Below are 22844 nucleotides of genomic sequence, written 5' to 3'. Positions count from 1 at the left end.
TTATGGTTGCCGTAGATGAGTGCAAACGCTACGTTGCTGCTAAAGCCAGCCATGAAGACGCTCATTCCGTTATATCATTACTCGAGCGGAATCTGTTCAAGGATGTCAAAATTATAGTGGCCGACAAAGAACCAGCTTTTCAAAGTCCTAAGCTTCGGCGATGGGAAGAACGAGGCATTAAATGGCGTTTCCCAACAACATACCACCCTTAAGCTAATTCCCTTGCAGAGAGGGTGATTAGCTTCAGGGTGACATGAAGATGTTTCTGTCTTTATACCCAGACTTCAAAGCTGGGTGGAAATGCGCACTAGAGGCTGCTGTAGCACATCACAATTGCTCTATACTGCGGGACTTGGATGCAGCCCCAACTTTGCTGCTTTCGGAAAATCAAGCTGGTTGCCTGTTGATCAACAGCTTGGGTTAATTGACAAAATCGTTCTCAAGCAAAAACCTACGGCGGAAGAATAGAAAGAATGATATCGCCAAACAACGAAAAAGAACTTCAATAAGCGTCATCGATCATAGATCCCGAATATGCAACCTGGAAGAAGGTAGTGGCAGACTAAGATGCAGTGTCTTGATGTTCCGGCGCATCTGCCTCATCAAGACACTGCCCGAACATCAAGACACTGCATCTTAGTCTGCCACTACCTCGCGCACCGAATCGCCGACGGCAGGACTTGAACTGGCAATCAATGAATCGGTTTAATATGGAGGTAGAATGATTCAGCAGAGAGGCCCGCCATTTCTGATACTAGGGGTTGTTGGGAGCAGGCGTCTATTACGTCGAACATGGTTTCTCAACACTCCCGCTGCGCCGCTTCCTGGCTGCTGACGGCTTACATGCAAGCTTCGAGGGAGTCGCGCTGCTAGCACAGCACATGAGGGTGCAGCTGCGATGGACGTCGGCGGCATGGAGATCGGCGGCAATCGCTTGCACGGTCAACTCCAGTGCCAAGCCCCCTCAACAACAAGGAGCCGAGCAACACACAGAGCCATCCAGGGCCCCAGCAGTGACGATGTCGCCACTACCACCAGCGAGGCCAGCGAGCCAGCGAGTCCCACCAGTGAGTCAGAGATCGACGGCAGCTGCTTGCACGGCAAACTCCAGTGCCAAACCCACTCAACAACAGGGAGCCGAGGGACACAAAGAGCCATCCAGGGTCCCAGCAGTGATGTCGCCACTCCCACCAGCGAGGCCTTACAACACCAGGCAGACGAATGCAGCGAAGACCAAGGCGGCGGCTTCCAAATGACACGAGGAAACAAAAGGTATGGCAAGTCTTAAACACGCATGGTCCCATTCATTTCTATCGATTAAGAAAATCATTGAAAAACGGGTGCAATACGAAAAACACGCGGAACTAACCAAATATCTATCTCACGAAAGTGCACCTAAGGGCCTCCGCCTAGCCTGCAACCCCTCAATGTCTACACTAAGTGAAGCAGAAAGGGGGAAGTGGGAAAAAATATTACTAGAAGCGTCCTTGCAACTGACTCGGGTAATTGCGGACCATAGTGAGCGTAAGGCCGCCGAATACAGTGTCACAGAGGCCACGCAGAAATTCGTATGTAATCCCAGAGGGCATGAGGCAAGAGAACTGGAAAGATATGAGCTCAAAAAGAGAGGCGAAATTTCAGTAGTAAAAGATAGAAAATTCAATCGGGACAGCAGAAGCTCCACTGCTCTGCAGCAGGAAAATAGGAATGAGGCCGTACAAGAACGCCAGGGACCACCCGTACCACAACCTAACTTTGAGGAGAAAAATGGGAACTCAAAACTACAGTGCAATCCTAATCAAAACACCCTTACTCTCGAATATGACGCTGACACTCCCGTGCCACGTGATAGCCAAAAGCAGCCGAAAACTTATGAGAAAAATGTCCTCAATCTGTCCAACACAACGCTCACACCCGCTCAGCTTCAACTTTTGTTGAGAGGCTTAACCTTTCGTCCATCATTCGGTAGATTCAATGAATTTGAAGTGTACCAAGACCTCGATAACTTTGCGCGTAATCTCCGCCTCCGTGAATACTTTCATGATCGCAAGGACTGTTTGGACGAGAATAGATTGATTGGTGGTGACAAATCATGATGTCCAGGTGAGCAGACGGACAAACACCTCGATATGTATATATCAGCACTTCAAAAAGATATCATCAGAGCGTATGAAAAAAATCGGCCATCTCAAAACAACATATCAAAGTCAGAACAAAGGGCACTCGATGAACTACGAAAAAACACTGAACTTACCATCAAACCGTCTGATAAAGGGGGCTGCATAGTAATTCTAAACCCGTCGGACTACTTAAAGGAAGGGGAACGACAACTATCAGACACAAAATTCTACAAAAAAACTTTTAACGGACCCGACTCCTGAATTTGAAAGGGAGATAAAAGTAACCCTAAATAATCTCCGCCGGGACGAGAAAATTACCGGCAAAATGTTAAAAGCAATGTTACCGGCCCATCCTGTTCCCAGTCGATTCTATTTGCTCCCCAAAATACACGAGGCAGGCAATCTGGGACGTCCGATAGTATCCAGTAACAGCACATCAACAGAAAATATATCAGAATTCATCACTTCCTTAATAAAAAACATCCCCCCAAATTTTCCCTATTACCTAAAGGACACAAACCACTTCATCTGCGAAACTTCAAGTCTCGACATCCCAGGCGGTATTTTTCTGGTGACCATGGACGTCTGCTCACTGTACACCAACATACCCCACCATGACGGAATAGCGGCTATGGTTTCTGAATATCAGACACAAAATAATAATTTGGGCAAGGCGGCACTCACGGAATGCATCCACCTAACAATCCGCTCGTCTTCATCCTACAGTTCGTTCTCGGACTGCTGCTCCACGTCGGTTCGAGTTCTGGGCCACCAGTAAGGATCGGAGCTACCATCGGCGTCAACGCCACCAGTGTCTGCGCACAAGATTCCTTGTCGGTCAAGCTACGGAATTCCGTGCTGGGTCACTCGTCGTCTACCTGCGTGGATGCTCGGTGCATAACATATGCGCATTGCCTGCGCACAGCGCCACCACTCAACCCAGCTATAAAAGCCCATTTCACGAGGGACGGCACCATTAGGCACGACGGCACTCACGGAATGCATCCACCTAACAATCCGCTCGCCTTCATCCTATAGGTGAGAAGGCGATATGGAAAGTGTATCCGTTCAAATGACCCTTTCTCACTTGTGCTGCCGTGCCCATGGCTATGTGCTGTTGTGATTGACCATGCTGTGCCAACTCTTAAACTTTTACTGCTAGGCGGAGATATTGAGACGAACCCAGGCCCTGCCATCAGCCAGCAATTAAAAGAAATCGCGGCAGATATCAAAGAGATAAAGGAAAGCCGCCTACCTAAATCGACAAGAAACTAGACTCGCTCGCGAGGCTAGAAGAAAAAGTGGATTCATGTCAAGAACAAATAGCAAATATGAAAGTTGTAGTACAATCTATGCAAGAAAAAATTGACGATCTAGAGAATCGCAGCAGGCGAGCTAACTTGATAATATATGGCTTTCCCAAGGTAGAAGGCGAGACTCCCTTGACACTTGAATGTGCAGTGAACAAAAACATAATTGAAGACACCCTAGAATTAAAACCTGCAGCAATTGAACGCATACATCGCATCGGTAGAGCCCAACCAAACAAAACTAGGCCCGTAATTCTCAAGCTGCTAGACTCAAGAGAAAAATTTTCAATATTAAAACGGGGACATAAACTTCAAGGCACAAGCCTATCTATCAGAGAAGACTTTTCGAAACGAGTACGGGAAATTTGGAAAAAACTTTGGAACAGTGCGAAGGCAAATTGAGAAAATAACGAAAAGGTTTCCTTACTTTTCGACAAGCTGTATATTAATAATCATGCCTATGTCTGGAGCAACGAAAAGGATGACAAGGTTCCGCTTAAGAAAAAACACACGGAAGCTGCCTCAGAAACAGCCCGTGTAACGAGAACGACGAACGTACCCGGCGACCAAACAAAAAAGGGAGCCACTACTCGTCGTGCTGCAAAATAGGCGAACTAACACTTCTCACAGTGAATGCTAGAAGCGTAATTAATAAGCCTCACTTAGCAGCCGTCACAGAAACGTGGCTCACGCCTGATGTTTTAGATCACGAATTTACATCACCCAACTATTCCGTGATCCGAAAAGATCGCCCCACACGTGGTGGTGGGGTGGCAATATTGATAAGAAAAGGCCTCTCTTTCGTGGCCCTTCCAGAGGTACAAGATGCTGAAGCGGTTTTTTGTAAACTACTTTGTGACGGTACCAGCATATTGTTAGGTTGTGTTTATCGAAGCCCAAACTCGGATGACGATTCTATCAGTGCAATTCATGATTACATGCAACGACATGCTTACGGTTCACGTGTTGTACTCAAGGGTGATTTTAATCTTCCAGACATTAACTGGGATAGTATGTGCTATACGTCATCAGCTTCGGATGTGTTATTTGACCTCATGCTAACCTTCAGTCTTCATCAGGTCGTTTCGCAGCCTACTCGCTCGCAGGGAGTAACTGAGAACATACTTGATCTAATATTTTTCAGCGACCATTTCGACATAAACCGCATAAGAATTGATGTAACCCGCGGAATATCTGACCACGATGTACCAGTGTGCGTAGTTCCTCTTGGTGGCACAATGACCACTCATTCTTCTGTATCCGTTGTAACAAACTTCGAAAACGCCGATGACGATAGCATACTAACTCATCTCGCCCATGAATTCCTGTATTTCTCAGAAATGGGGTTGAATACATCAGTAGATGTCGATTCCCTTTGGCTTCACTTCAAATCTGTCGTACGTTTTTGTATCGCTCACCACATACCTACAAAAGCCAAACGCCCGCCAAAAAATAATCCATGGATCACGCGAGAAGTTATTCAGGCGAAGCGACGTTTGAAAAGGTTGCGTAGAGCAATAAAAACAAAAGGCGGGGGAGAATCCAGAATTCGAAAGCTACCGGATGCCATCGCGGAATTTAAGCACAAAGCTAAACTTGCTAAACAACGCTATTTTGACGAGACACTACCTACGTTCCTTCTAAATAATCCCTGCAGGTTCTGGAATCACTTTCGCGGCACTAAAACAGCAGCATCACATCTCCTTCCAGAAGAAAAAACTGTTAAGGCCAACGCATATAACGATTTTTTTCGATCGGTGTTTACCGTTGATGATAACGTTATTCCGCCAATAGAAGAGCAACATCGTACGAAAGTTGACCAATTAGACATCGCTGATGCTAGAATTTTCAACCTGCTACCTAAGCTCGACACCAAAAAAAGTAGTGGACCAGACGATATACCGAACAGTTTCCTGAAAAGATATGCAGAATGGTGTAGCAAATATCTTGGTCTCATTTTCCGAAAATCACTCACGACTTCACAACTACCTAACGATTGGAAGATCGCAAAGGTGATACCGATCCATAAAGGAGGAGACGCAGCACAATTTTCAAATTTCAGACCTATTTCATTGACCAGCACATCATGTAAACTACTCGAACACATAATCTTAAAACACATGACAGTATTTCTAGAGCACATAAATTTTTTCTCCCCTAACCAACATGGTTTTCGAAGTGGTTTATCGACGGTAACTCAACTTACTGAACTAGTTCACGACCTTGCCATTACAGTTAATAACCGAGGTCAAACTGACTTAATTCTACTTGACCTATCTAAGGCTTTTGACTGTGCATGCCACAGCAAACTAATAGCTAAAGTAGAAAATGTTTACGGAATAGGAGAACTTTCCGTTTGGATAAAAGCCTTCTTATTTAACAGGTCACAATTTGTACTCTATGAACAGATGTCTTCTAACACAGTAGCAGTAACATACGGCGTTCCCCAAGGCTCGGTACTTGGGCCATTGCTTTTCTTGCTCTATATTAATGATATCACTGCTAACATCACTTGCAACATTAAGCTATTTGCGGACGACTGTGTGATCTATAGAGAAATTAATCATTACAACGATCACATTATGCTTAATGATTCTCTAGCTGTCGTGCCTAATTTGTGCTCTAAATGGCAGATGAAAATAAACACACAAAAATCAGGGATAATGACCGTAAGTAGAAAAACAAAACCAACCAACTTCCCATACAGCATTAATAACACACTTCTTAATAAAGTTGAGGAACATAAATATCTAGGAGTTACACTGACTTCTGATATCAAATGGGACAAACACATCGCTAATATAACTTCGAAGGCGCTACGCAAACTATTCTTCTTAAAACAAACTCTAGCGCTCTCAACAACGCCAACGAAGCTGCTAGCTTACACATCATTCGTAAGACCAGTTTTAGAATATGCAAACACTGTCTGGTTTCCATATTCGCTGACTAATATAACCAAACTAGAAGCAATACAAAGGAAAGCTGTAAGATTTATTTACAACAAATATAGACGCACAGATTCCCCAACACATCTTTTAACTCAGTCAGGTTTACAAACGCTGTCCACAAGAGCGAAACACGCTCGCTTAAAATTCCTTTTCCAGCTAGTAAAAAATAACTACAAGATAGATTCATCCAAATACCTTTCATTTTCACAGGCTCGGCAAACTCGCAATAAACATGCGCGCACGTTGTCAGAATACGCATGTAGGAACGACACATTTAAGTTTTCATTCTTCCCGCGCGCGATAGCGGAATGGAACCAACTTGATGCCACTATCACAAACTCCCAATCGCTATCAGAATTTATTACACAGATGGAAAAAACTGGGCGCGCATAACAGTTTATACGCATGCAGGCGCACCAGTCCAGATCTGCTGTTCGTTAGTTAAAGCAACACCTTTTTCAATGTTCCTTTCACAGTAGTATAGCTATTTTTGAAGTATGCTTTCAGTGCTTGCTATTCCTGTCACAACTGTTCCATTTATGTTTTCCCTCACGATACCAATGCTAACATAAGTTCTTTTCTTCAATCATGTATTTTATTTCTCTCACCTTTCTGCATGGTTTCAGCTCTGTATAATGGCTATAACTTGCTTTGTATCTTGTGATTATTGCATACATTGTGTATTAATAACATAATTAATGTTTAACTTCTCTACTGCTCAATGGTTATATGATCCTCATGTCCTGTTATTATGCTTGCATGTTTTTACGTCTACATCTTTTTTTGTGTGTGTGTGAAAAATTACTGTATTGCCCAACTGCCACGCTCTCGAAGGAGAATAGCAGTGTTGTAAATAAATAAATAAAATAAATAAATAGATCTGTAAAATCTGACTCATCAACTAGTGTAAATGGCGAGGTACTGTTTACACTTCTTGAACTTGTACTAAATTATAACCATTTTGAGTTCAATGGCAAGTATTTCCTTCAAGTCAGTGGCACTGCAATGGGCACAAAAATGGCCCCAAACTTCGCGAGCACCCTTATGGCTTCACTTGAAATACCATTCATTGAGGGATGCACCATGAAACCTTTCTACTACAGAAGATACTTAGACGATATTTTTATGATATGGAACCATGATGAGGGAAGTCTTTTCCACTTCATAGAGGATTTTAACAAGTGCCACCCGTCAATTAAATTCAGGCACAAAATTTCCAAAACTAGCATTAACTTCTTGAACGTCACTGTCACGGTCAAAAATAACCGCTTGTCAACAAACCTTTACAAAAAGCCTACAGACCGTCAAATGTACCTACATTTCAACAGCAGCCACCCAAAGCATTGCAAAACGGGTATTCCATGTTCTCAGGCCTACCGGTACCGAAGAATATGCACCGATATGCGGGAATTTGACAGGCACGCGGAACACCTAAAGCATTCCTTATTGAAACAAAATTATCCGGAAGACATTATTGACGATGCCATACTACGTGCTCGCAACGTGAACAGGAATAATATAATTAAGGGACCAAACAGAGTATCTAAAACGACTTCCCAAACGAACCTTGTACTAACTTACTCCTCATCAGCGCCACGAATCAACAACATACTTTCCCGCCATTTCAACATAATCAGGCAAAGCAAACGACTAACTTCTATTTTCGCGATGCCACCTCACGTGGAGTACCGCAGGGATAAAAATCTGAAGGACATTCTTGTAAGAGCAAAAACAAACACCCCCAAAATTCAATCAGGATGCCATCCCTGCGGAAAAGCTCGATGCAAGGTATGCCCAGAGATGGTCACAACACGTGAATCCAATGCGAACTTCTCGGATTTCAAATTCTGCATAACTGAAAGCCTTAATTGTGACCCCGGTAACGTAATATACATGCTACATTGCAACATCTGCGGACAAGAATATATCGGCCAAACAGACACGCCATTTCGGCTGCGGTTCAATACCGGTACCACACCACTTCACTGCCCAAGCTACCTTTATCTAGACATCTGCGCCTGCCAAACCACAGTTTTGAAAATATCAGCGTAACTCTTTTGCAGTCCGGTTTCTCAAACAGGCGCGAGAGCGAACAGCGTGAGGCATATTTTATTTTCAAATTTCGAACATTAGTAGCCGGCATCAACAAGGACCCCGGAAAACTCTCCTACTTCCGGGAGGTAAGCCAGGAGAAAATTGGCAACAAAGATTCATAACTGGAGACCATGCTTGTTTTCTGACTCGTACGTGTACAGTGCCTTTTTTTTTTTCACATGCACACACAAGGTGAAATGTTTACTCTCGCCTACAACTTGAAGGCCAATGAAGGGAAACGAGCGAAGATGAAAGGTAAACAGCCAACCGACCCATTAATGGGACACTCCTCCCTTGCGTGTGGCGGCAATCTTGGGTGGCACCACACACGTGGAGAACTGGCCAGCACAAGATAAGAACCAGATGTGGACTTACACTTACCTTTGGATATACACAGTCAGGTATTGTGCTCAGTGTCGTTTTTTTTTTTTTTTTCACTCTTGCAAACCTCTTTTAAGGCGAGAGGGACGCGGCAGCAACCATGCTTGAACGTCTACGTTCATCCTCTGACAAAGGAAGGTCCCCTCCCGAAACTGTTAGGAAGTAAGTATGTTTATCCTTGTTGACAATGCTCCTGTTGTGTTATACCCTATATATATATATATATATATCTATATATATATATATATATATATATATATATATATATATATATATATATATATATATATACACACTAAAGATATATCTATACCTAAATATAACTTGCCGTGAGCAGGAACTGAACCTGCGACCTCTTGCTCACGGCAAGTTATCTTTTCACCCACTTTTCTTTCGTCCCACTTACACTACAATTGGTCTGATACATTCCCCTATACATTCCTTGGCATTATTGTCTGTTGGATCTCAATAATATTGTGTCAAAACTCGGAAAAACAAGCCCTTAAGTATACACTCCTTTCCCTTATTCATTAACGAGGGTCTGTACTGGCAGACTTGGTGCCGTTAGAGATTGTATACGATGGACTATTGGTCGGCTGCCAGCTGGTAATAAGTTCTTGTGCTACGTGATGCCAAACAGGCTCATAAATTTATGAGTGTGCCACACTCGCCTCCATGGCTACAGGTGGTGCTGACTGACACTCCCACGTTTAAAATTTACATATAAATCCAATAAAAGTGACTGGGGAATAGCCGCCATGGTAGCTCAGTGGCGGAGCATTGAACCTGTTATTCAAAGGTCGCAGGTTCGGTTCCTGCTTACGGCAAGTTATCTTTTCACCCCCTTTCTTTCTTCACATTTACATTACGATTCAATCTAATAACCTCCCCTATACTTACCTTGGCACTATTGTCTGTTAGATTTCATTAATATTGCCACAGTTCGATATTCGCAGAAGACACGTACAGCGATCTGCGTTCTAAAAGCCGCCGCACAGGTAGCAAGAAAGCCGCGCCATGGAACGCCGTCCTGCACGCGCCACGATGCTACGCCATGGGACCGGCACGAGACTCAAAGTGAAAAGGAAGAGACCAACAAAGCTGAAGACAGCGAGCAAGGGGCATTTTGGCTGACCATTTTGTTTATAGTTACAGGCACAGGTTCACCCTAAATAAATAGTTTGTATAGTACAAGGTGCTATATTTATTGGTAACATTCTGGTCGAGGTGCTGGGTATGACTCCAAGCCCACCACAGGCAAGGGAGAGAAGCCCAGATCCCAGAAGATTGGAGCCAGCAGAATTAACACCTGTGCACCAACGCATGAGTCGCCGACAACTAGGTGAGCAGCCAGAGTTTGGCCCCCTAATTGATCCAGCAAGACCTGTTGAGACTTCAAGCGCAAGCGTTACTGCAATGGCCACCCAGTCGATGCCATTTCTATCTCACCTCATCCTGGATTCACCACGTACACCGGAGGTCTTCCACGGTGACACCTTTGAAGATGCCAAGAACTGGCTCGGAGGCTTCGAGCGCGTTGCACGTTTGAATGGTTGGGACGTAGCCCGGACACTTTGTTACGTTTACGTCGCCCTTTAAGATTCGGCCAGTACGTGGTTTGAGAACCACGAAGCGTCCTTGCTGTCGTGGGACGACTTTCGACGAGAGCTAATTGCAACCTATCCGAACACGGACCGCAAAGAGAAGGCAGAGGCTGCTCTTTAGGCGAGGAACCAATGGAATAACGATAGCGTGGCCATGTACATAGAAGACATGTCGCGGCTCTTCCGCCGAGCCGACCAAAACATGGCCGAGGAAAAGAAGTTGCGGCACCTAATGCGCGGAGTAAAAGAGATTTTTGCAGGCCTGGTGCGTAATCCACCGCAAACTGTGGCGGTGTTCCGGTCCAAAGCAACGACCATGGAAAGGACACTACAGCAATGTGCGCGACTACAACAGAGACTTCGGCGTCTCTTTAGTTAGGGCGGAGTCAAGAACCCTCCTTACCAACGCAGACATCCTCCGAGAAATGGTGAGAGATATCGTTAAGGAGGAGCTCCAGTAACCGCGACTCACCCGAAGTCCTCCAGCGATACCCTCAATCCTGGACGTTGTACGTGAAGAAGTGCGGCAAGCAATTCTTCAACCACAGCCTGAGGTGCCCCACCGCACGCAGCCAGAACTTCAGCCACAGCTCTCGTATGCGCGAGTCGTACGGCAAGACATCAGACGCCCGAACTTTGCACAAGCTCCCGTTATGCCACCGACGTTTGCTTGCAGTACGCCACTGCCGATGCCAGAAGTGAGACCCTGCAAAAGTGATGTATGGCGCACTGCAGACCGGCGGGCGACCCCTCTGCTACCACTGTGGGGAGGCAGGTCATCTTTATCGGACATGCCACTACCGTCAGGTCGGGCTACATGGCTTCCCAGTGAATGCACCTTGCCCTCGTAACAGTGAGCGCCCTTACGAAATCGAAGAATTTTTATCTTCGCGCTATGCCTCTCCAAACACTCAGCGATATGAATCGCGGTCGATTGCACTGATGCACAATAGGTCGCCGAGTCCACGCCCATCATCTACTTTACCGAGGCGTCATTCAGCAAGCCCGCGACAGGAAAACTAGAACCAGCCACTTGTGGAGGCAGGGCCGCTGATTTTAGGAAAACTGAAAGCCCTCTATCGTTAACCAGATCAGACGACGACACTGACACAATAACGGATAAGACAGACAACTGCAGTAATGGCGACGTAACATCCGAGCTATAAGCCAACATTGACGACATCGAGACCTTATTACAGACTACTCTGTAATAAGTAGCATGCTCGCAAAGAAGCTGAAGAAAGTGCTCACTCATTGAACCGGACCGCAGATACGCACCGCCGGAGGGCACTTAGTCAGCCCCGTAGGACAAAGAGGTCTAGTGAACCTGCGGAACAGATATACTCATGTGCTATTGACTAACTTTACCAACAAGGTACAGCATGTGGCGAAGAGAGCAGCCATAGCATCACTTCATGACTACATAGAAGTCTCGGATGTTTGCACCGTAGAAAAAGAACCAACAACTTCCTCAACAGTGGACACTGTCCTCCAGAAAATAGATATTGACCGGGAGCTTTCATCTGTGCAGAAAGACCAGATTGTGAAGTTGATAAAAGAATTAGCAGAGTGTTTTTCCTCTTCATCGAAAGTCTGATGTACTCCCGTAGCAAAACACCGCATTGTAATCAAAGGACATGTTACACCAGTATGTCAGCATCCATACCGAGTAGCACCGAAAGAAAGGGAGGCGATAAAGAAGCAAGTACAGGAAATGCTCGACGACGATGTCATACAGCCCTCTTAAAGCCCATGGGCATCGCAAGTAGTATTGTGAAGAAAAAGGACAACACCATGCGGTTCTGTGATGACTACAGAAAACTGAACCTCGTCACAAAGCGGGACGTGTACCCACTCCCACGAGTCGAGGATACGTTAGATAAACTGCGCAATGCTCACTTTTTTTCATCGATGGACCTAAAGAGCGGGTACTGGCAAATAGAAGTTGACGAACGAGATCGTGAGAAGACGGCGTTTATGACACCCGACAGACTCTACGAGTTCAAACTACTCCCATTTGGTTTGTGTTCTGCTCCCGCTACTTTCCAGAGGATGATGGACACTGCTCTCCAGCCTCAAATGCCAGTCATGCCTTGTCTATCTTGATGACGTAGTAATTTTTTCCACTACGTTTGAGCAGCACGTACAGAGATTGAGAACAGTACTGGACGCTATTCACACAGCTGCACTTAAAATCAAACCCGAAAAGTGCCACTTTGGATTCCGCGAGCTTCGGTTCCTCGGGCACATTGTCAGTTCTTACGGTGTCCGCCCAGACCCGGATAAGATCACTGCGGTCAAAAATTTCCCAAGGCCAAGAGACAAAAAGGCTATGCGACGTTTCCTGGGGCTTTGTGCTTACTATAGGCGCTTCGTTGAAAACTTCTCCAAGATTGGGGAACCACTGACACAGCTTACGAAGGAAGGTTTAACATTCATCTGGCAGCAGGAGCAAGGAGACACCTTGTGTGAGTTACGACGGCGTCTGCAGTCACCTACCATACTCGCCCATTTTGATGAAGATGCCAAAACAGGCATTCATACAAATGCCAGCAACATTGGCCTCGGTGCTATTCTTGTTCAGTGGCAGGACGGGGAAGAAAAAGTTATTTCTTATGCAAGCCGCACTCTGTCGAAAGCTGAGTATGATTATTCAGCTACAAAAAAGGAATGTCTGCAGTTATATGGGCCATCAGTAAGTTCCGTCCATATTTATACGGTAGACCATTTCGAGCCATCAGCAACCATCATTCGTTGTGTTGGCTTGCAAACCTCAAGGTTCCTTCCAGAAGACTGGCTAGATGGAGCCTGCGTCTACAGGAATATGACATCACCGTAGTCTACAAGTCTGGCCACAAGCACAACGACGCGGATTGCTAGTCACGAGCCCCAGTCCAGACCTCATCTCCTGAGCATGAAGAAGATTCCGCATTTCTTGGAGCTGTGAATGTGTCGCAGATGGCTCAAGATCAGTGAATAGACCCAGAGTTACTTCTGCTCATTCAATACTTAGAGGGGCAGCAAGTCGAAGTACCACGAGTTTTGGTTCGTGGACTACGTTCCTACGTCCTCCGCAACAACGTTCTCTACAAGAGAAACTTCGAACACACCGGCGAAATGTTCCTGCTTCCGATACCACCGTCACTGCAAGTGGAAATTTTAGAAGCGTGCCATGATGACCCATCAGCAGGTCACTTGGGCATTAGTAGGATTTTGGGGAAAATCCACCAGAGATATTACTGGCCAAATATGATAGATTCAGTACAGCATTATGTAAGATCATGCCGGGAATGCCAAAGACGCAAAGTACCACCCCTAAGGCCAGCAGGTCTTTTGAAACCGATAGAGCCATTGAAAGTCCCATTTGAGCAGGTCGGAATGGATTTGCTAGGACCATTTCCTATGTCATCGTTCGGGAAGTGCTGGATAGTTGTAGCGACCGACTACATGACCCGGTATGCCGAGACGTCTTCTCTCACAAAAGGAACGGAAAATGAAGTGGCCCAGTCTTTTGTGAACCAGATAGTGCGGCGACATGGCACACCTAAAGTCCTTATAACTGACAAAGAAACTGCGTTCACTGCCAGGCTAGTACAATCTGTCATGAAACTGATGCACACCAACCACAGAACTACAGCGTACCATCCGCAAACTAATGGGTTAACTGAAAGTCTGAATAGGTTGCTTGCTGACATGATCGCGATGTAAGTGGACGTCGAGCATCACACTTGGGACACCATATTACCGTATGCTACATTTGCATACAATACTGCAGCACAAGAGACAACCCATTTCACGCCATTTCAACTTGTTTATGGTCGGACAGTAATAACGACATTAGAGGCGATGCTGCCTGTGAAGAGGACCTTGACATCAGCAAATATGTAGAGAGGGCAGAAGAGGTGTGACAACTAGCACCGAACCGCATCATTTAACAGCAGGACGTCGACGCACACCATTACAATCTAAGACGAAGGAACGTTCAGTACTCCCCTGGAGACCAAGTGTGGGTCTGGACGCCTGTACGTGCACGTGGCTTGTCAGAAAAGCTTATGCGGCGTTATTTTGAACCTTACAGGGTTCTTCCTCAGCTAGGCCCGTTAAACTACGAAGTGATTCCTGAAGTATGCACAACACGACGCCGGAATCTCCCGGAAGTTGTACATGTAGTACGACGACAGGAACTGAACAAGGGAACTGACTCACGTCGTCAAACACAAGGACAAGTCCTATTGTTTACAAACTGTCAGCCGGCAGCGCGCATCGGGGCAATGCGTGCTGAAGGGGGACTAACGCCACAGTTTAATAGTCGCAGAAGACGCGTGCAACGATCTGCGTTCTAAAAGCCGCCACAAAAGTGGCAAGAAAGCCGCGCTATGGAACGCCGTCCTGCACGCGCCACGATGCTATGCCACGGGACCGGCACGAGACTCGAAGTGAAGAGGAAGAGACCGACGAAGTTGAAGACAGCGAGCAAAGGCATTTTGGTTGACCATTTAGTTTTGAGTTACGGGCCCAGGTTCGCCCTAAATAAATAGTTTGTATAGTACCAGGTGCTATATTTATTGGTAACAATACTGTGTCAAAACACGGAAAAACGAACCCTCAAGTATACACTTCTTTCCCTCATTCATTAACGAGGGTCTCGTACTGGCGGACTTGGTGCCTCTAGGTTGTATACGAGGTACTAATTGGTCAGCTGCCGCTCGTAATAAGTTCACGTGCTACGTGACACCACACAAGCTCATAAAAAGGTGCTCCACACTCGCCGCTATGGCTACAGATGGTGCTGACTGGCACTCCCACGTTTAAAATCACATATAAACCAAAAAAGTGGCAGGGGGGATAGCCGCCGTTAAAGCATCGAACGCGCTCAACGACGCAGAAGAACATCACAGCTGCGAGCGAGCACATTTTCCGTGCCGCAAGCGGGCCGAAAAGCAGCATGCACTCCTCGGTGAGCAAAGCAGTGTTCCGTGTGCTCCCTGCCCCATTGAGCTGAATTAAACCGGCGGCCGATCAAAGTACGTGAAAGAGAGCTCACCCATACCGGCGGCGATGGAGGTGCTCACAGCAGACGCGGCAAGCGGTACTCTACGATACGCAAGTATCAATCGGGCCGTAAACTTCGTTTGCGCACATGACGCTTTTACACATAAAACTCACCACCACAGAGAACACCTGTCCCACTTTACAGACCACCATAACAGCACAGAACACCAACACACTAATACCACAGAAATACTACTACGAAAATTACCGGCGACGCGGCCTGTAAATTAAAAAAAAACTACTATTATGACGGCTACCCAGTGTTGCCAAATTGGACATGGTATTGTGGCCGAAAGTGCGAGAAAATGTATCGCCAAAACACCCTGCAGTAGCGCCAGCACGAAACGCAAAGGGAACGACGGTGCCAAAGAGGTTCTATAGCACCTCCTATGACCGTTGCGCGCCTTTGACCCATTGCAGCCAGAGTTATTCAATCATACGAGTTGCAAAACTCTGCATAGGCTCCATGTATCAAAATCCAAAATCCAAACAATGATGGAGGTAAGTAATGTGTATTGCTATCTCTTCACAACAAAACTAACTAGAAAACGCAATATTTTGTGTTTTTGCATTCAGCAAGATTGTGAGCACCGCCGCATTCTGCCAAGTAACATGACAGCGCCTACAATTTCTTCTTAGGTGAGTTGGTGCCTAAGGGGCTGAACATGTTATTTTGTCGCAATATCACCTTGTACTCCCTGGTTTGGTGTATTCCTATGAGCTCCTAAAAGAAGCCTACATATTCCACGTTGCTTTATTTCTAATCTTGCTTGAAATTCTGATCTCATGCACGACTGCTTTGCCGAACGTTAGACAAGGAACCATGACCCCTTTCCAAATTCCTCTCACAACACCATACCAATTGTAATTCCGCAATGCCCTATTTTTCATCACTGCTGCATTCCTGTTACCCTTAGTCGTTACATATATTTCGTGTTCCCTTAGGTACTCGGCCCAATTGCTTATCCATACGCCCAGAGATTTGTGTTTATCTGTTATCTCGAGCGTGACCTCCTGTATCCTAAGCTCACTACCTTCATTGTCATTAAAAATCGTGACTGCTGATTTTTCCTTACCGAATCTAAAATCTAACCTATCTCCCTCATTACCGCAGATGTCCACCAATCTCTGCAAATCTTCTTTGTTGTCGGCCATTAGCACTATATCATCTGCGAACATCAATGCTGGTAGTGCCTGTTCCATGAGTTTTCCTTGTTTGACAAAAGAGAGGTTGAAGCCAAGTCCACTTCCCTCTAATTTGGCATCTAATCCTTGTAGGTACATAATGAATAACAAGGGTGGCAGTGGACACCCCTGCATAAGTACCCGTTTCACCTCTGTGGGCTTGGATACCTGTTTTTCCCACTTTATAACTACCTTGTTACCTCTATAGATACCCTTTAAGAGATTAGTGACTACATGTTCCACGCCTAGTGTGTCCAGTATTCCCCACAATTCCTCTTGAACCACGCTATCATACGCTCCCTTGATATCCAAGAATGCTAGCCACAGGGGCCTGTGTTCCTTTTCTGCTATTTCGATGCACTGCGACAATGAGAACAGATTCTCTTCCAACCTCCTGTGTTTCCGAAACCCATTCTGCAGTTCCCCAACAACCCTCATCTTCTATCCATGCCTGCAGTCTTTCCTATATAATCTGCATCGCCAGCCTGTTGACCACTGATGTCACTGTTATAGGACGGTAGTTGTTTATGTCAGCTTTGTCCCCCTTTCCTTTATAGATCATGCTCATCCTGCTAAGTTTCCATCCATCAGGAACTTCACCATCGATTATTATTTTGCTCACTGCCTCTCTCAAAGCCTGCTTAGACTTCGGACCTAATGTCTTTATCAGCCTAATTGGAATGCCATGTGGGCCTGTTAATGTACTACTCGGAACCCTTTTCTCAGCCCTTTCCCACTCTCGTTGTGAAAATGGAGCCATTGCACCACTTGATTCGTCCTTGTCTATTGTGGCGCATAAAGTACTTCTTTGTTGAAATTTTTCTGTCACCCTTGTTCTTATATATTCAATAGCTTCGTCCCCTTCTAGGCTAGCACCTTGGGCTGTAGTTATAAACCTCTGCTCTAGGCTTGTCTCGTTTCTTAGGGAGTTTAGATGGTTCTAAAATTTTTGCAGCTGCCTTCCTACAATTTTTATGTGCTTCTGCCAGCCACTGAGCTCCCTTTCTTCTCATCTTTTCATTGATCAGAAGGGATACATCCCTTCTACAGCTTAGAAAAATTTCCCATTTTCTTTCAACATCATCTGTCGGTTCACCCCACTGCTTAGCATGTCTGTGTTCTCTCGAGGCTTCATGACGTTTTGCTATAGCTCTCTTAACTTCCTCATCCCATCAACTTTTGGATTTGTGTCTTCTTTTCCGGGGTGACTTGTCCCGTGCCTTGGCAAGTTTTAGCTCAAACAGTCTAATTAGATTCGTGTATGTCCACACTGCTTTATTATCCTCTGTGATTACTTTCTCAATTTGTTTAGTGGCTATTTCAATTAGCCTTTCTGAATAAAAATTTCCCTGGATTTACTCACCTTGTCTCCTTCCCACTTTCACTGCTCTTCCAAAACATAGCTTGATACTTTTGTTATCACTACCCAGACTTCTGGAGCCACCTTAATCTATCTGCATTCCCCTGAGCTTATCATGCATCCTATGTGAGATCAGTGCGTAATCTATCATCGACAGCAGCCTTCCCACCTCCCATGTTATTTGCCCTTCACACTTCTCAATATTGTTGCAAATAATCAAATCAAGCCTTTCACACATATCCATGATCATTTTGCCTGTCGGGTCGGTATACCCATCTATATCTTCTATGTGCGCATTCATATCTCCTAGTATAATTATTTCGCACTCTCCTCCGAATTCCTGAATGTCATTTGATATACACTGTACCATTGCCTGGCTTTCCTCTCTGGCCTTTGCTCCCGTCCACAAGTACACGAAACCAAGGAGTGTCATTTGCCCTGCCACTTTCCCTTTCAGCCATAAATGTTCCTCACACTCCTGCTGGACCCTTTGCCAGTCTGTACTTTTATGAATGAATGCCCCAATACCACCCCCCTTTCTGCTGCCTTCTGTTCTATTACAATATTCAAACGCGTAGTCTGCATTTTTAGAAGGTTGTACCATGTCGCTGAGATGTGTTTCTACAAAACCGTATACCATCGGCCTCTCCTCCCTTAGCTGTTCTTCTATCTCTTCCCACTTCAGCCTGTTCCTACCACCCTGCATCTTAATATACCCTATGTCTGAATTGGCTCGGCGCTCGTGGCTACGTCTATTTCTGCCCCGGACTCTACCTATCTCAGATACTGGTGCCACTATGGAATTGTATCTGTCCATACCACCTGTCAAAGAGTCCCCCTGGTTGTTTTCCTCGTTACTAGCTATCCTGCACCCCGAAGGGCTCGCTTGCCCTCCAAAAAAGCTACTGCTCGTCCTGCAAGCCGCCAACCCACCTCATGAACTAGCTGCCCATCGGAGGGAATTTTGTCTCGTTGAAAACCACCCCACCTATGCACCTCTCTGTTTATTTCAACCACCTCAAAGCCTTTCTCTCGACTCATCTGCCATATCTCTTGGTTTGCGTTGACAACCGCTTTTTGCAGGTTGACATCACTCAACGGTACCGACGGTATCGTGCATATCACTACCTGTACCTGAGGAGAAGTGGCGCGCATGTCATCGACACCTTTCGCCAGTGTGGTTGCTAGTCCTGCTGTATCTTCATTTAAGTCATCGTTTAAACCGCCTGAAATTATCACGAGGTTTCGTCTATCAGCTGTAGTTTTCAGTTTTGCGCCCGATTGCCTCATGACTGCTTCCAGCTTGCGTCCTGGGAATGCCCCTACTGCAACCCTCTTGTGACCTCTTACCGTCTATTTTATGGCTTTTGTGCATCGATTTAAATTCGAGTCCCCGGCGATTATCACATGCTGTGACTTTTCAGCTGGAGCGTCCTGCACCTGGGGGTTACTTGCACCTGTGACGCCATCTGCTTTGTCCCCTCCCAGTCCCACCACCACTACGCTGAAGCTGGGCCTTGCGACTATTGAACCAGCTGAACCTGTTTTGTCCGAACTTGCTTGCTCTTTCTTCTCTGCCGTTCTGGTTGCCGGTTCCCTACTGTTCTCTCCGTAGGCCGCTTCTGTTCTCCCCTTGGCTTGTGCTTCCTCGGCGGACTTCAGCCTTTCTCTCATAGCCCTCGTTTTCTCTTGCTCTGTCGCCAACGCAATCTCGAGCTCGGTGATTCTCATCAGCAGGTTACTCTGGGCAACCATCATTTTCTCCATTTTTTCCTCGACCTCACATTGCCTACACTTCGCGTCAGCCTCTTCTCCTTCCGCTTCTGCACTTGGGTACCCTTTTAAAGCCACCCCACATCCTGAACACTTTACAGTCTTTTTAACCATGTCGTTCCGACACCAATTGTCCCTATGACTTGTCTCACTCTATAATTACAAAACTAAATCCCTGCCCTACGAAAAAGAGAAAGTCTAGGCTCTCCTACAAAATATTGCTGTTCAATGCACGTGCACCTCCTCCGCGGGGTGGCAAAAGAAAAAAGCCGGTGACTGCAGCACCACGGCGAGTCATGGCGCGAACTAATATAAGTGGCCGTGTGCTAGGTGCTTTTTTGATGACCACGTGCGGCCTAGGTACGAAATCGCGCGAACATCCATAGGCGCTTTAGTCCTTAGCGGTGCGCTGACGTAGATTGTCAGCGCTTCCTCTATTTTGGTCATTGTTTTGGTCAAAGTTGATTCCTGTGTTGTGCGGCAGTGCGTATGGATTGCGGTAATATTCCTTGCGAATATGGTGATGCCGCAGTGATCCTCGGCCGACCTATCCTTCAAATGGGGTAGATCAAGCACCGTGGGTGTTTCGTGCAAGCGGTAGCGTTGAATGACCAACATCCCGCGTTGATGTGATCTGCTCAAGTGCTTGCTGTCTTGTGTGTGCTGTGCGGTGGTTTGTTTGACAAATATAGTTCCCTTCACATTTGATGATACATTAGTGTTGGCTGGTTCATGCGAACCGTAGCGTTGCGTAGGCGTGATCATGTTTGTGCAGACATACTTCCGAATGAGATTTAGGGTCCGACACACTGTACTGACGACACCTCTGTCACGCGGGTTCTTGTATGCTATATCGTACCCTTTCATATCGCAGTTAGATGACAGCTGCACCGTATTTGATCCGATTAGTTTGGGCAGTTAGCGGTGACTAATACTGGTGTCCCTGAAATACTTTTGATCGAGATCGACAGGTCTGTCGCTGCTGCACCGGATCTAGTTTAGAGCCGACGCCCTAGCTGATTGCAATCAAAAGTGCTCGTGTGACACCGGTATGATAGCACGTGCGAATGCTCAAACCCTTTCTGTGCGCTCTTGTGGTCTCTAGCTTCTTCTTCTTCATCATCATCATCATCATCATCATTTATTTTTCCTTAAAGGCCCCTGTGGGGTAATACAAAAGGGGGGGGCGGGGGTAGAGTAACATAGAAAGTTAGACATGAGACTCGTCAGGTCACAACTTTGAAACACACATCTCAGTGAAATAGATTACCTGTTTAGGTGCAAAATAAAAACATTACAATTTAAAGAGACATGAAGAACAGTGTAAGGTCGTAATGAATATTACGTGAGGTAATCAGTAAGCAACTGCTTAAACACAATGGGGTTACGCTCGGTGACTACACTATCTGGCAATATATTCCACTCTGCAATGGCGATCTGCAAGAAAGACTGATTGAAGCCCCGCCGCGGTGGTCTAGTGGCTAAGGTACTCGGCTGCTGACCCGCAGGTCGCGGGTTCGATCCCCGGCTGCGGTGGCTGCATTTCCGATGGAGGCGGAAATGTTGTAGACCCGTGTACTCAGATTTGGGTGCACGTTAAAGAACCCCAGGTGGTCAAAATTTCCGGAGCCCTCCACTACGGCGTCTCTCATAATCAAATGGTGTTTTTGGGACGTTAAACCCCACAAATCAATCAAGACTGATTGAAAGAAGACGTTGAACCATGCAACCGCTGGATGCTGCAAGAGTTAGAAAGGCGACGAGATGTACGGTGTTGGGGGTTTAGGAGTAAACCACGAAGTTGAGGGAAGTTGTAATAGATCCTATGAAACAAGCACAGCCATACAATCTTACGTCGAAATGATAATGACTCGAGTCCCAGGGATGACTTTATGGCACTGATGCTTTCATCACGCTTGTACCTGGAAGAGATGAATCTGGCCGCACGGTTCTGTATAGATTCCAAAACGTTAATGAACTATGGTTGATGAAGGCTCCAAATAGTTCAGGCATATTCAAGCTTATTCTAAATGTTTCATACGCCAGTTTTCGCCTGGCTGAGGGACACAAGGAAAGAGAACGTCTAATGTAACCAAGTGATTTAGTAGTATCCGCAGCTAATTTTGTGATGTGATCGGACCATGTCAACTTTTTATTCATTGTGAGACCAAGATAACGATATCATTCGACGGAGAATAAAGCTATCGAGTTTAGGGAGTACGTGTAACTACTGTTTGAGCGCTTACAGAATATCTGAATCACTTTGCATTTCCAGATGTTGAGTTTCATGAATGAATTGGAACACTAGGTTTCAATTTGATCAAGATCATTTTGTATGATATTGTCAAGGGGTTGTGACGTGGCCGAAGACAGGAGACTTCGTGTTGTGATTTAACTGTTTATTTGGGCGAACCTGTGCGTGGTAAACGGAAAGTCCTATTACAGGAGCAGTCTCGCACAGATAGCAGTCTCGGACTGAAAGCGGCGAACGGAGCGTCGGCCTCCGATCAACAACTGACAAGCGGCGAAGCGCGTCGGAATTTATACTCTTGCCGTGGAATGTTCTAGCGTTATCGCTGGTGGTGGCGTAGGTTCCAGAACAATCTGTACCGTTCGCACAGTGGGCGGGATCTTATCGAAATGATCTACTACAGTCCGGAACCTTCTCGAAAACTGCAGGCGCGGTTTGCGCTGAGAATCGTGTGGTGTTTTGGGACGATAACAAAAACTTGGGAAATGGAACGTGGCATTGCCCCCCCTCTGAAAAAAGGCATTGTCCCGATGCTTTAACTAAAGATGAAGGGTACAATAATAAAGCAAGAAAGTACAATGAATAAATTACGATACAACAATAATACAAAAAAAACACTGTTTCAGTTTGTTAACGCGCATGAAACGGCTTGAGACGCGCGACATAGACGACTTCAGGTCGCGACCGGCGTCGTTGAGAGTTCGTGATGCCGTCGGGGACAACCTCGTAATCAAGTGGGCCGAGATGTCTAACCACCTTGTACGGT

The 22844-nt window shown here is 45.9% G+C and overlaps 1 protein-coding gene and 1 long non-coding RNA gene across 12 annotated transcripts in view; one reads left to right on the top strand and one right to left on the bottom strand.

The window, feature by feature from the left end:
• The window catches only part of MED17 (mediator complex subunit 17), a 258928-nt gene extending 243181 nt beyond the window's left edge, over positions 1–15747 (bottom strand). For 3 of the 11 annotated variants that reach the window (XM_037419252.2, XM_037419253.2, XM_075865810.1), the window contains exon 1: positions 15502–15722. In XM_037419252.2, coding sequence (XP_037275149.1) covers positions 15502–15505 — 4 coding nt within the window. In that variant the 5' untranslated portion in view covers positions 15506–15722. Of the gene's footprint in view, positions 1–2804; positions 2936–15501 lie in introns of all 11 variants that reach the window. The other 8 variants (XM_075865805.1, XM_075865809.1, XM_075865806.1 and 5 more) reach the window with 5 other exon arrangements.
• Positions 15748–15807: 60 nt separating this feature from the next.
• The window catches only part of LOC142765195 (uncharacterized), a 40159-nt gene continuing 33122 nt past the window's right edge, over positions 15808–22844 (top strand). Inside the window, exons 1-2 of the long non-coding RNA XR_012884093.1 lie at positions 15808–16010; positions 16086–16148. This is a non-coding gene — a long non-coding RNA (uncharacterized LOC142765195). The remainder of the gene's footprint in view (positions 16011–16085; positions 16149–22844) is intronic.

Source organism: Rhipicephalus microplus, chromosome 6 (genome assembly GCF_043290135.1).
Source record: "Rhipicephalus microplus isolate Deutch F79 chromosome 6, USDA_Rmic, whole genome shotgun sequence".
NCBI lineage: Eukaryota > Metazoa > Arthropoda > Arachnida > Ixodida > Ixodidae > Rhipicephalus > Rhipicephalus microplus.
Note: the sequence above shows the minus strand (reverse complement) of the source record. Positions and strands in the feature narration are given on the sequence as shown.